The sequence below is a fragment of the Oreochromis niloticus genome, linkage group LG3 (assembly GCF_001858045.2).
Source record: "Oreochromis niloticus isolate F11D_XX linkage group LG3, O_niloticus_UMD_NMBU, whole genome shotgun sequence".
Classification (NCBI taxonomy): domain Eukaryota; kingdom Metazoa; phylum Chordata; class Actinopteri; order Cichliformes; family Cichlidae; genus Oreochromis; species Oreochromis niloticus.
In genome coordinates, this window is record NC_031967.2 from 81,297,670 (window position 1) to 81,310,010 (window position 12,341).

The 12,341-nt window shown below is 40.5% G+C and overlaps 1 protein-coding gene across 1 annotated transcript; it reads left to right on the plus strand.

Moving 5' to 3' along the window:
* The first annotated feature begins 4,959 nt into the window (after window positions 1–4,959).
* On the plus strand, window positions 4,960–11,923 carry LOC112846027 (uncharacterized). The gene is made up of 5 exons (XM_025905250.1): window positions 4,960–5,031; window positions 6,597–6,652; window positions 7,882–8,166; window positions 9,732–9,869; window positions 11,772–11,923. Exons 2-5 carry the CDS (start codon window positions 6,601–6,603, stop codon window positions 11,921–11,923), a joined length of 627 nt encoding a protein of 208 aa, XP_025761035.1. The 5' UTR covers window positions 4,960–5,031; window positions 6,597–6,600.
* The last annotated feature ends 418 nt before the right edge of the window (window positions 11,924–12,341 follow it).

The following is a 12,341-nucleotide window of genomic DNA, read 5'->3' on the forward strand; positions in this document are numbered from 1 at the left end:
AACTTTGTGTCCACCTTTCTCTGTTAATGCCCTACCTGGCCCCCTGGCAAAAGCTTTGCTAGATCCGCCCCTGCACAGTTACCAGCTGTCAGCTACACAAAAAAGGAGCTTGGTGTTTATTTGTCTCTCAGAAACAGTTCATAACTTCCCTTCAACTCATTCATGTCACCTAAAGGGTAAACCTGTTTCTCCATCACCTGTTCAGCTCTGATGATTCAGTAAGGACATCTCCTGGTTTGGACCAGCCGTTTTTACAGCTGTGGCTCCAGCAAACATCAGCTGATACTAGAAATTAAAATCAAATGAATTCTAACAACAGCTGATCAAGCTTAAACGTGCTGCTGTTGTTTAGCGCGATAAACAAGAGCGAAAAGCCGATCATTGATCAGTTTCATGATTGAAGTTGCAACAGGCAAGAGAATGACAGGGGAGGCTTCGTAACGACACAATAAATCGTAATATTTTCGCTGAATGTGGGACGATTCCGTTTGTACGGCAACTCTCACGAACTAACCCTTATGAATAAAATAAAGTTCAACGTCAGTAACTTAGTGTGCACACAGCTATATAGAAACTCCCGTCGTGCTAGCTAGCACGCAGTATGATTGTAAAAGGTCAGCACAACGAAAATAAACTACACCTAAACTCGGTTTATATCTGACCCAAATAGAGTGCAGTTCATAACTTCTTATCTGAAATTCAGTTCACCTCACGCTCCTGCCTTCGGTTTCCCTGATCCACAATTGAGCTCCGCGTTAGCAACCACCGGTCGATCGGCGGTCACCTCGCCGCCTCATATGTCTCGTTCGCGGCATGTCCTTTCTGTCACACACCGGTGGATAGCTGCCCTCTGTTGTAGCTCCACCACCAAACAACTCAGTTATTTTTTCCACATCGATCAGCATCATCGGCCCATATAAACGAAAAATAAGTCCAGCTAAAACACAGACCATTGGCGAGCGATCGGGTGAGCGATCGGGTGATGAAACTAGAGTCAGCGGCCTCACTGTAAGCCAAGCCTGGGTGCTTTTTCATGAAGGGTCGCTAGCGGCGCTAGCTAGCTAGGCTAGCGGTGCTAGCTAGCTAGCCAGCTATCAGCAACACGTAAGAGAACTGTTGCTAATATGGGATGTCTTGATAAAACGATCAGATATTTGAAGTTTACACACCTACATTCTCGCCTGAAAATACCTTAAAAGTTTATTTTGTGACCTAGAAACACGAATAAAAGACAAATAAAACGACGTGGTGTCCGCCATTGTTTACTCTGTAGAGGCGTGCTATGAATTGTGGGATATGGAGTTTTCAACCCACCATTCACCCTTTCGGCCGTAGTACTCCCGGTATACCACTAGAGAGAGCCAACACACCACAAATGAAGTCTGTTTCTATGGTGCCAAAAGCAGAATCTATCTCAGGAGCCTAGAAATTGGCCCAAATTTGCACTAAAATCTAAATATTTCAAAAACTATAAAAGTCATAAACACCAAAAGTCATACCATACTAGTCCAGCTCCAGCCGCACAAAATGATCTAAAATATGCAACAATTGTGTGAAAACTGTGCGGCAGATAAGCGCGGGAAAATTTTCACTAAAATATTAATATTTAAAAAACTATAATAGTCATAAACACCAAAAGTCATAGCACACCATTCCAGATCCAGCCGCACAAAATGAGGTAACATATATGAAGCTTGTCTCAAAACTGCGGGGCGAGTTACGCGCCGAAATTTAGGCGGAAGATGGAGAATAATAAGAACTAGAAAAATTTGCATTTCCTGCGAAAATGCTGTGTGGATGCTTTAAAGCTGAAGCTGTCTGTTGAAACTAGCTGAAAAAACTGAAAAGTTGCAGAAATTGTAAAAACTTTGCAGAAGCAAAGAAACTTTGCTAAAAATGTAGTAACTTAGCAGAACTGCAATATCTTAGAGGAAACATAATACTTGGCAGAAATACAATAGCATAGCAGAACTTAGCAGAAATATTGTAACTTACCAGAAACATGATATCTTCTCAAAAATACAAGAATTTAGGAGATATAGTATAAGATAACAGAAAGAATATATTTAGCCAAAAATACTTAAACATTACAGAAACACTATGATTTACAAAAATAGTACAACATGGCAGAAATACTGTGATTTACCAGAGACACCCCCCCCCACCCACCCACCCCCACACACACACCCGCCATCTCACATCATCTATAATTGACTGAGACTCTCCTCCAGACACTCAATTCCTTTAACTTCCTTTAACTTTAAATATGTTTATAGTGTCCATTCTGTAAAATAGTCAGATGTCTATTCATATTAATGTACAGAATTCACCTGCTGCTGCTTCTACTGCACATTCACCCAATGTATATATATATACATATATATATATATATTTATAATGTTATTCCTCTACCCCCCCCCCCCCCATGTTTTTGCACATGTCGAGGATCGTGTCAGGATACATTTCACTGTGTGTTATACTTGTATAACTATGCATGTGACAAATAAAGAACCTTGAACCTTGTAATTTTAAATGAATACTATGTTTTAGCACAAATACTATAATTTGACAGAAATACTATCATTTGGCAGAAATACTATGTTTCAGCAGAAATACTCTGGTTTAGCACAAATATTATAACATAGCAGAAATACCTCCAAAAGTTGAATCTGTTCATCTGGACGTAGCGTTTTGTGGGAGAAATGTTTCGTCACTTATCCAAGTGACTTCTTCAGTCTCAGCTGACTGCAGGTTTCCCCAAACCTTATAAACAGGACATTTGCATAATGACTGAAACCAGCCCACAGAAGGAACAATGGGCTGTGAGGTCAGTTCCTTAATCATAATTATGCAAATTCCCATGACCATTGATCAACAATCACTGACCAAAACCTGCTGATCAACAACCACTGATCAAAGAACACTGATCAATGGCCATGAGTCCCATTCACAGAGAGTTGGGGAATGGCTGCAATCACAGCATTGTAAGATGGCGAAAGATGTACCCTTAGGCCACCTCCTCGATTCAGAGATGGTCTTTCCCTTTTCACGTAAATGGCCTCCTTGACTCCGCACTCAAACCAGCGTTCTTCCCTGTCCAGGATGTGTACATCCTCATCCTTGAAAGAGTGTCCACTGGCCTGTAGGTGTAAATAGGGAGATCGAGAGACCAGTGTATGTGTCTTCATCATAGACCCTCACTCGAGCTCTAGCAGCATTGAGCTTCTTTACTTCTTCTGACGTGCAAGTTTTCTATGTGTGTGTTCGATTTCTTGCTGTCTGGCTAGGTTCTCAGCCTTGAACATTTGAAGTTCTGTTTCTTCCCTTTCTTGTTCCTCCAACGCTGCCAAGACCTCCTGAGTTGCAGCAGCTTCAGCTACAGCCTCTATTCTTTTGACTGAGTAGCTGCTAGAGATAGTAGACCTATATCCTGATTGATGAGACAGTGGTCTGGAAAAAGAACCTGTTGAGCCTAGCACAGATCTAAAATTAGGCCAAGGTTCTTCGTCTTCTCTTTATCTGCTTTTTGACCTTTAAGCTGTCTCTCTGCTCTTTGAAAAATGAATCCTGAGAATAACATGCATGTATCAACCCTGCACCTCAGGTCTAGTTCAGGGGTTTGCACTTGATGCAACTCCTCATAAACTGTCCTTATGTCTTCATCTGTGTTCCCGATTCTTTGTCCATCTCTTGTTGCTTGAGACTGAATCAATTATTTCACCAGATCTGTCAGTTTATCCAGTCTATCACCATGGTTAACTTCTGCTGTAGCACCTTCACCATCCTCTGCCACTTCATTAACCCACTGGGGTCGCATCCCTTGACCCCAGTGGGTTAATGAAGTGGCAGTTGTTTTTTTCTGAATAAAACAGTGGCATTTACTATGGGTAGAAACGGTAAAGGTGTTCTTGTGAGACATTAGCCCTTACACATTACACATGTACAAGTAATCCATTATAGATCAATCATCCAGATCATGAGCTTTGCACAGAACATTGTTTAGCATCATTTGCAACTGCTTCATCAACATGGAGCTCTGAGTGTTTATTAAAGAATCATTGTGTGAAGGACGCTCTAACACAGCTCATCGCAGCCTTTAGCTGTGAGCACACAATGTCTCACATTTACATTCACTTTACTGTTAAATTCACTCAATAACTTTAAACAGCTGTTAGCAAGTGAAAATAGCAAAGATTTCAGGGCTGGGCTGAGCCCCAGTGTTTCAACATCATAGTAACACCTCACACAGTCACAACTCATCAAAACTCATCAAAGCTCATTATCATTAGGACAGATTTAAGTCAATATCATTTCTCATTTCTGTGTCATCATCCATCAAATGTTGACACATAGTGGGTTTGTCATTCTCTCAGCTGACACTGAGATGAAGCAGGAAAGAAGCAGCTGATATTTGGACAGCACACATGATGGAAAGGAGGATTTCAGTTGATGTGCACATGAATGATTTGTGTTTCCTCTGCAGGTGAAGGTAGAAAGTGTGTGTGAGCTGATGTGAATTGAGCAGCATGGATCAGTGTGAGGACAGAGAGGAGGGAGTCCCTCCCTCTAAAAGCACTCTGTGTGGGGAACATGAGAGCCAGACCAAAGCTCAGAGGTGAGATGACCATCTCTAACTGTCCATGACTCTTGTCCATGATGGAGCAGTGATGTGAGTGCTGAGCTGTGACATCCATGTCACAGCTCAGCACTCACATCACTGCTCCATCATTATTCACAGGAATCAACCTGGACCTCCACCCACTGTTTCATCTAAGAGCAAACGGATGAAGAATTTCTTTCGTGATTTAGGACGAAAAAATACATTGGATAAAAAGTAAGTTCATGTCATTGTTAAAGTATCTAAAATTTTCACTTTATGTGTGATGAGGTTTTTACTGAAGAGCTGAACTTTTTTAGGATCCATCAGAGACTCAAACCTGGACCTGAACCCTGGACTGTGTCCTTAAAGAGTGACTGGTCAGAAGAATGTTTAAATAATTTTAAAGGAAAACAGTTTTCTGCTACAGAAAGATGAGCTCTTAGTAACATGAATTCTTGATGACTGTTTTAACTATTTGTTATTCTATATAAGCTGCAGACACGTCATTCCCTTGATCCTATCTAAACTGTCTCTTTAAAGAACTTAAAATACACTTTGTTGTTTAGAAACATGAAATTAAATTACGTTTTTAAAAAGCAATCTGTAAAGCTAGCTGACGAGAAAACCCTGGTGTTTAACCTGCAGTGGGGTTGTTGGTTTTGAGGTGGTACTTAGAGTCGTTGACCTTGAGTCCCATGACCTTATTATTAGGGTCACATGAGTGAAGGCATGGGTGGGGGTTGAAATGTGTGGCCATGGGTCTGTGGACTCTGTTATAGGTGTCTGTGGTAACATGTATTTGCTGGACAAATAAACAGTTTTTGTAGTTTTGCATCTGTACATCACCACTGTAGATTAAAATCAAATAATCAATATATGATTCAAGTGCAGATTTTCATCGTTATCATAAGAGGGTTTAGAAAATCAGTTTTAACTAAATGTCCCTGGATAAACTAGCATTAACATCACCTAACTAATACAAGGGATGTCTCTTTTCCGTGTCTGTATTGACTTAATGAAGGTGCAGTTTATATAACTACATATTTTCTGTGCTCTCTTGTTTCGTTTCTTTTCTTTCCTTTATGCCAGTGCGTGGTGAGAGTCAAAGAGTAGTTACTAGTCTGTGTGTGTTGTTTTCTTTGGCATTCAGGCTTTAATGAGCATAGTGCAGTCCAGGAATAATAACTTATTTTCTTTTATGTCCATCTGGTGAGCTTGATGGTTTGATCCAGTTTGTTGATGTGTTTGGTTAAAGCATGTAATTCTTCAGATGCTTATTGTTTTATTTTATTTTCCTGTACTCTCTGGCAGTGTAGTAATCAGAAATCTTGTCTGAAGGTTAAAAAAAAATAAGTGCGATTTATTTTCCCAAGTAGACCATTATGGCTTTTGCTTGGATTGTTTTATTTTGAGTTATTAAAGTCACAATGGACAACAAAGTGGGACGGAAAAGAAAAAAAGAGAGACAAGTTGGGGAGATATTTAACAGAAGAGCACAGAAAAATATCAAAGAAGCGGGCAAGAGGAAGAAAAGAAAATGTTCTTCAACACCTGCTGAAAAAAAAAAACAACAGAAAAAAACCCCCCAATAACATCAAAACAGGGAAACCACAGCAACAACCAGAATAAGCACGAGTGACATTAAATAATAATTATTAAATGTTACTGAGCCACACACAGTATTAATGATAGTTGACATTTTTAGAGGTAGCAGCTGACCAAGATAGTGTGCGTCTGTCAGTACCTGTTTATATGCCTGTGTGTGTGAGTGCAGGTATATTCATAAAGTTTATCCACACAACTGTCTAAAAGATGCAAGATGGCGCTGGAGTGACGGCAGCCTTTCCAAGTAGCTCTAAAACACCATCCTTGTTTCTTAACTTTTAACTATCTTTAGACTAGTCTTTCAAACTTTTTTCACAGCAATGTGTCACGGTGTCACATAGGCTGTGTTCACTGTTTCTTCTGGTGAAATCATCTTCTCATGTTTTTATAGAAAGATGATGAAAGAACCTGTAGAAGAACCACTAATCAAAGCAGCTTCATCAGCAGGTAGGAGACCAGTGGTTTGTGCGATGACATCTCTAGATATTAGGTAGATTCCTTTCCCTTTTTGTAATGTTTTTTGGAAAAATTGCCAAAGCATTTACACATCGTTATGTATATATAGTGGTCCTTTGCTAAATTCAATTCAATTTCAATTCAATTTTATTTATATAGCGCCAAATCACAACAAAAGTCGCCTCAAAGCGCTTTATATTGTACAGTAGATTGCACAATAATAAATACCTTTCACGGCCTCACTGTTTTGCAGATTTTTTTTCTTTGTGCAGTTTTGCATACTTTGTTTTCTTTTGTTTTGTTTACAGTGCATTGTGTTCTGCGTCCTGATTCGCTGTAGACCATTGTCAATCAGTCTTGTGTCTCCTGTACAGTACAGAATGCGTTCAGCTTGTCAAATTTACATAAATCTTTGATCCCTAGCAGTGTGACTGTGAAGTACTGTTCTGTATCTTTGTTTGTAAGTTTTCTCCCTAACAAACACAAGAATGTCAATAAAATGTTTTGCACCGTTAAAGGCACTTGTGGTAGCACCAAAAAGGCAGAGAAAGATGCTAACCATAAGCGAAACAAAACAGTCAGATAAGTCAAACTTTACTCAACTCATTCTTCTTGCTTCCTCCACTTCTGTACCATTGATTCATTAATGTTGAATTCTCTGGCTGCTCTATTCTCATGTTCTGGACCTGAAAATTCTATAATACTGGACTTGTTTTTCTACCAAGGTTTGAACTTTATGTTTAAACAAGAGAGGAAAGTGTGAAAATGTTCATGCCTGTCTGAGAAAAGTGGATAAAATGTGTAGTGAGGGGTTTTATAGCCTTAAAGCATCTATAATAATTGTAAAAAATAAAGCTGGCTACTTCATGGATTTCACCTATGGCAGGTTATTTTTAGAACGCAACTTCCGTGATAAGCGAGGGACCAATGTACTTGTCTTTAAAAAACAAACAAAAGCAAACAGTTTTTATGGTCATGTTGAAATGTGTTGCAAAATGTCTTAATCCTTCTTTGGCACATTTCCATTGCATGAGAACTGCCAGTCTAAGAAACCTGGAAAAGAAAGCAACTGGCATTTTTAAAAACTTTGAACCAACAGACCTCAAAATTCAGTATTTAAATATGAGATGATGGAAGATTTTTAAGATTCAGAGTTTCTACTTTTAAAACAGCAAAGTTTGAGTGGGATACATGTTCATGTCTCTTTCTTCTTCTTATAGAGGAGGAGCTTGTCAGGGTGCGAACAGCCTTTGTTTGGAGGGTGTCAACAGAAATCCTTAAACAGCTCCTTGAGGCCCTGGTAACTGATGGTGTCTTAAATGAATTAGAGAAAGATTCGATACTGGAAGGGAACCCTGTCAGAGCAGATAAGGCCCGCTGCTTCATCGATACAGTAAGGAAGAAAGGGGACAAAGCCTCCAGGATAATGATCCGACATCTTCAGATCAAAGATCAATCTCTTTTCTCTCAACTGCATTTATACTCTGATCCATCTGCTCAGCAAGGTAAGGTCACTTTTTTTCTGTAAGAATGGTCTCTTTTCAGGGCTTGTTGAGATGTGACAGTGTAAAACCTCAGAGATCAATATAACAAAAAACAGAAGGCAAGAACTTCATTCTACAACATGCATTTGGATTTGTTATACAGTGCTGCTCACAAATAAAAAAAAATCCAAAAGTCATGCAGGACTATGAAGAAATTATTTCACATATGTGTTTGACTTAAAACAGACTACACAGTTTAGTTTTAAACAGCTGTTCATCAAACTGGAACTTCTTAGCTGTATTGACTTGAGAAGTCTTATTTAGTTGTTAAAATTGATTGCCTTAAAAATGTAAGCATCATGCGACTTCTTGAGTGCTTTAGAATCCCTCGAAGAAAAATTGTTCCATTCTTCTGAGAGTCACAAGGTGTATATTCCCCTTTTCTAATTTAGAGTTGGAATTTAATGTGAATTATTGAATTCTCCTCACATGGTAACTTTCTTTTGAAAACGTGGTTGTAGCAGTAGGGACATCTTGACAATTCAATTTAATAATAGTTAGTGCCAAAATTTGGAGAAGAGGCTGTTGAGAGACAACGCCGGTCTCTCCGATTCTTTTGTCTTGGTAGAGATCATGCAGAGATGTTTCCAAGTTTTACACAATCGTTTTATTACCCATTTTCCTTACAGATGCATCTGGAGATCAGTACCCTGCATCCTATGCATTCCTATGCGAAAGGCTGATCTGAGGAGCATACCTCACACACACGTTTATAGAGTAAGGGAGGCTGCCCTTTGGCACCCCCCTCAGTAGTCTTCCACTACTCTCTCTATTGCTTACCCTGGGGTTGCCCTCCCTCAGGCTTGTACCTGTGGCTTCCTGTCCTGGCCTCTGCAGTGGGGGTTGGGTGTTCTCCTGCCCTGCACCCCAGTTTTTTGTTCCAATTCCAAAGGATTTGAAAAACAGGAACCTCATTAGTGATCTTTAGCACACATAGTGATATTTGTGCCCATCTTTCATCAATGTCAGAAGCCTATTTGAAACCAAACACAAACATTGTAAGGGAGATGGTGTTACTAGATATCAGTCATCATCATGCCTCCTGCCCTGTGTACAATCACTAAAACACACAGAGATGATAACATGAAAATATAAAAGAATATTTAAAATACATTAATCTGGTACCATAACCAGCTAATCTCATAGCATATTTTGGCAGAGATTAAAGTAGTAGAGTCAGAATAAAATTAAAAAAAATTCAAATCCAAGATAGAAAATGTGCAAAGAACCACCGACCAAAATGTAAAGAGTAAGAAACCAAGAGTTCACAGTGAATGACAACAAAAGTACCTTTTGTCCTTTTCCTCCGGGCAGATACTCTAAAATTGAAGCTTTTCAGTTTAGTCATAATGTGACTGAAAGCATTTTCTCTTTACCTTAATAGCAGGATGGTGCTGTTATAATCCATGACATTTTGTCTTTGTTGTAATGATTTTAGATCTACATCAGTCTGAGGAAAACTCAGAGAAAAAAGCGAGAAGAAATAAGTGTGTTTACTATTATTGTATATATTTTTATTTATTCAGAGGCTCTTCAAAATTGTCAGCCTAGACTTAAATTTGCTCTAAGGAAGAAGTTCCAGTGTGTGTTTGAGGGCATCGCTAAAGCAGGAAACCCAACCCTTCTGAATCAGATCTACACAGAGCTCTACATCACAGAGGGAGGGACTGCAGAGGTCAATGATGAACATGAGGTCAGACAGATTGAAACAGCATCCAGGAAACCAGACAGACCAGAAACAACCATCAGACAAGAAGACATCTTTAAAGCCTCACCTGGAAGAGATGAACCAATCAGAACAGTGCTGACAAAGGGAGTGGCTGGCACTGGGAAAACAGTCTTAACACAGAAATACACCCTGGACTGGGCTGAAGACAAAGCCAACCAGGACATCCAGTTCATATTTCCATTCACTTTCAGAGAGCTGAATGTGCTGAAAGAGGAAAAGTTCAGCTTGGTGGGACTTGTTCATCACTTCTTTACTGAAACCAAAGAAGCAGGAATCTGCAGCTTTGAAGACTTCCAGGTTGTGTTCATCTTCGATGGTCTGGATGAGTGTCGACTTCCTCTGGACTTCCACAAAACTACAATCCTAACTGACCCTAGAAAGTCCACCTCAGAACATGAAAGGAGATGGCAAATGTCAACATTTTATTCAGAATAGAACATAAATCACGGAACAAAAGTTGAAACTGGGAAAATTTATCATCTGAAGGGAAAAATATGGTGATTCAAAATGTCATGGTGTCAACAAATCCCCAAAAAGTTGGGACAAGGCCATTTTCACCACTGTGTGGCATCTCCCCTTCTTCTTACAACACTCAACAGACGTCTGGGGACCGAGGAGACCAGTTTCTCAAGTTTAGCAATAGGAATGCTCTCCCATTCGTGTCTAATACAGGCCTCTAACTGTTCAATCGTCTTGGGCCTTCTTTGTCACACCTTCCTCTTTATGATGCGCCAAATGTTCTCTATAGGTGAAAGATCTGGACTGCAGACTGGCCATTTCAGTACCCGGATCCTTCTCCTACGCAGCCATGATGTTGTGATTGATGCAGAATGTGGTCTGGCATTATCTTGTTGAAAAATGCAGGGTCTTCCCTGAAAGAGATGACGTCTGGATGGGAGCACATGTTGTTCTAGAACCTGAATATATTTTTCTGCATTGATGTTGCCTTTCCAGACATGCAAGCTGCCAATGCCACATGCACTCATGCAACCCCATACCATCAGAGAAGCAGGCTTCTGAACTGAGCGTTGATAACAACTTGGGTTGTCCCTGTCCTCTTTGGTCCGGATGACATGGTGTCCCACATTTCCAAAAAGAACTTCGAATCGTGACTCGTCTGACCACAGAACAGTCTTCCATTTTGCCACACTCCATTTTACATGATCCCTGGCCCAGTGAAAACGCCTGAGCTTGTGGATCTTGCTTAGAAATGGCTTCTTCTTTGCACTGTAGAGTTTCAGCTGGCAACGGCGGATGGCACGGTGGATTGTGTTCACTGACAATGGTTTCTGGAAGTATTCCTGAGCCCATTCTGTGATTTCCTTTACAGTAGCATTCCTGTTTGTGGTGCAGTGTCGTTTAAGGGCCCAGAGATCACGGGTGTCCAGTATGGGTTTACACCCTTGACCCTTACGCACAGAGATTGTTCCAGATTCTCTGAATCTTCGGATGATGTTATGCACAGTTGATGATGATAACTGCAAAGTCTTTGCAATTTTTCGCTGGGTAACACCTTTCTGATATTGCTCCACTATCTTTCTGCGCAACATTGTGGGAATTGGTGATCCTCTACCCATCTTGGCTTCTGAGGGACTCTGCCACTCTGAGAAGCTCTTTTTATACCCAATCATGTTGCCAGTTAACCTAATTAGTGTTAATTGGTCTTCCAGCTCTTCGTTATGCTCAAATTTACTTTTTCCAGCCTCTTATTGCTACTTGTCCCAACTTTTTGGGGATTTGTTGACACCGTGAAATTTTGAATCAACATATTTTTCCTTTAAAATGATACATTTTCTCGGATTAAACTTTTGATCTGTCACATGTTCTTCACATCCAGCTGTTGGCTCGGTGTCTCGGTTCAGGAGATATCTGATCGTGCTCTCGTCTTTGTCGGTGACGCCTTGGTTCTGCTCGCGCCCTCTCGGGTTTCTGTCCTCAGCTTTTCTAGTTTCTGGATTCTGTGTGTGGAGTGTCGTCCTCTTCCTGTAGAGTGCAGCGTCACACTGATTTTACACACATGTTGATGGTCAGTGGACGAGTGAAGCTCCTCTTTGTGTCAGTGCAAAGATGTTTAAGTCACCGTTGATTCCTGAGACATGTTAATATAAAGGAGCAGCTTCAGCAGCACGTCTCAGTGTTTCTACAGGACAGGACGGCCTCTCCCAGTCACCACGGGGGAGAGGTGGGCTTCCCCTGGACAGCTCTTCAGTCTGTCGCAGGGCGCTGTGAGACTTATTTCATATATTTAAAGTTACAGAAACTGATGCCCTGCTTCATATTTTCCAAAGCTGTCCAATGGGCTGAAGTCTTTGGCCGATTCTGGTCCCCGGGCCTTATGTTGGACAGCTCTGCTCTAGAGGAGGCTGACACTTTAAAAACATTTAGTGTTGCAGAGTTTTCATTGGAC

Excerpts from the sequence above, each read along its gene's own strand:
- LOC112846027 (XM_025905250.1), top strand. The coding sequence starts at position 6,601 with ATGATGAAAGAACCTGTAGAAGAACCACTAATCAAAGCAGCTTCATCA. Across the intron at positions 6,653-7,881 it reads CAAAGCAGCTTCATCAGCAG|AGGAGGAGCTTGTCAGGGTG; the intron begins GTAGGAGACCAG and ends TTCTTCTTATAG. Across the intron at positions 9,870-11,771 it reads GCTCTACATCACAGAGGGAG|CTGTTGGCTCGGTGTCTCGG; the intron begins GGACTGCAGAGG and ends CTTCACATCCAG.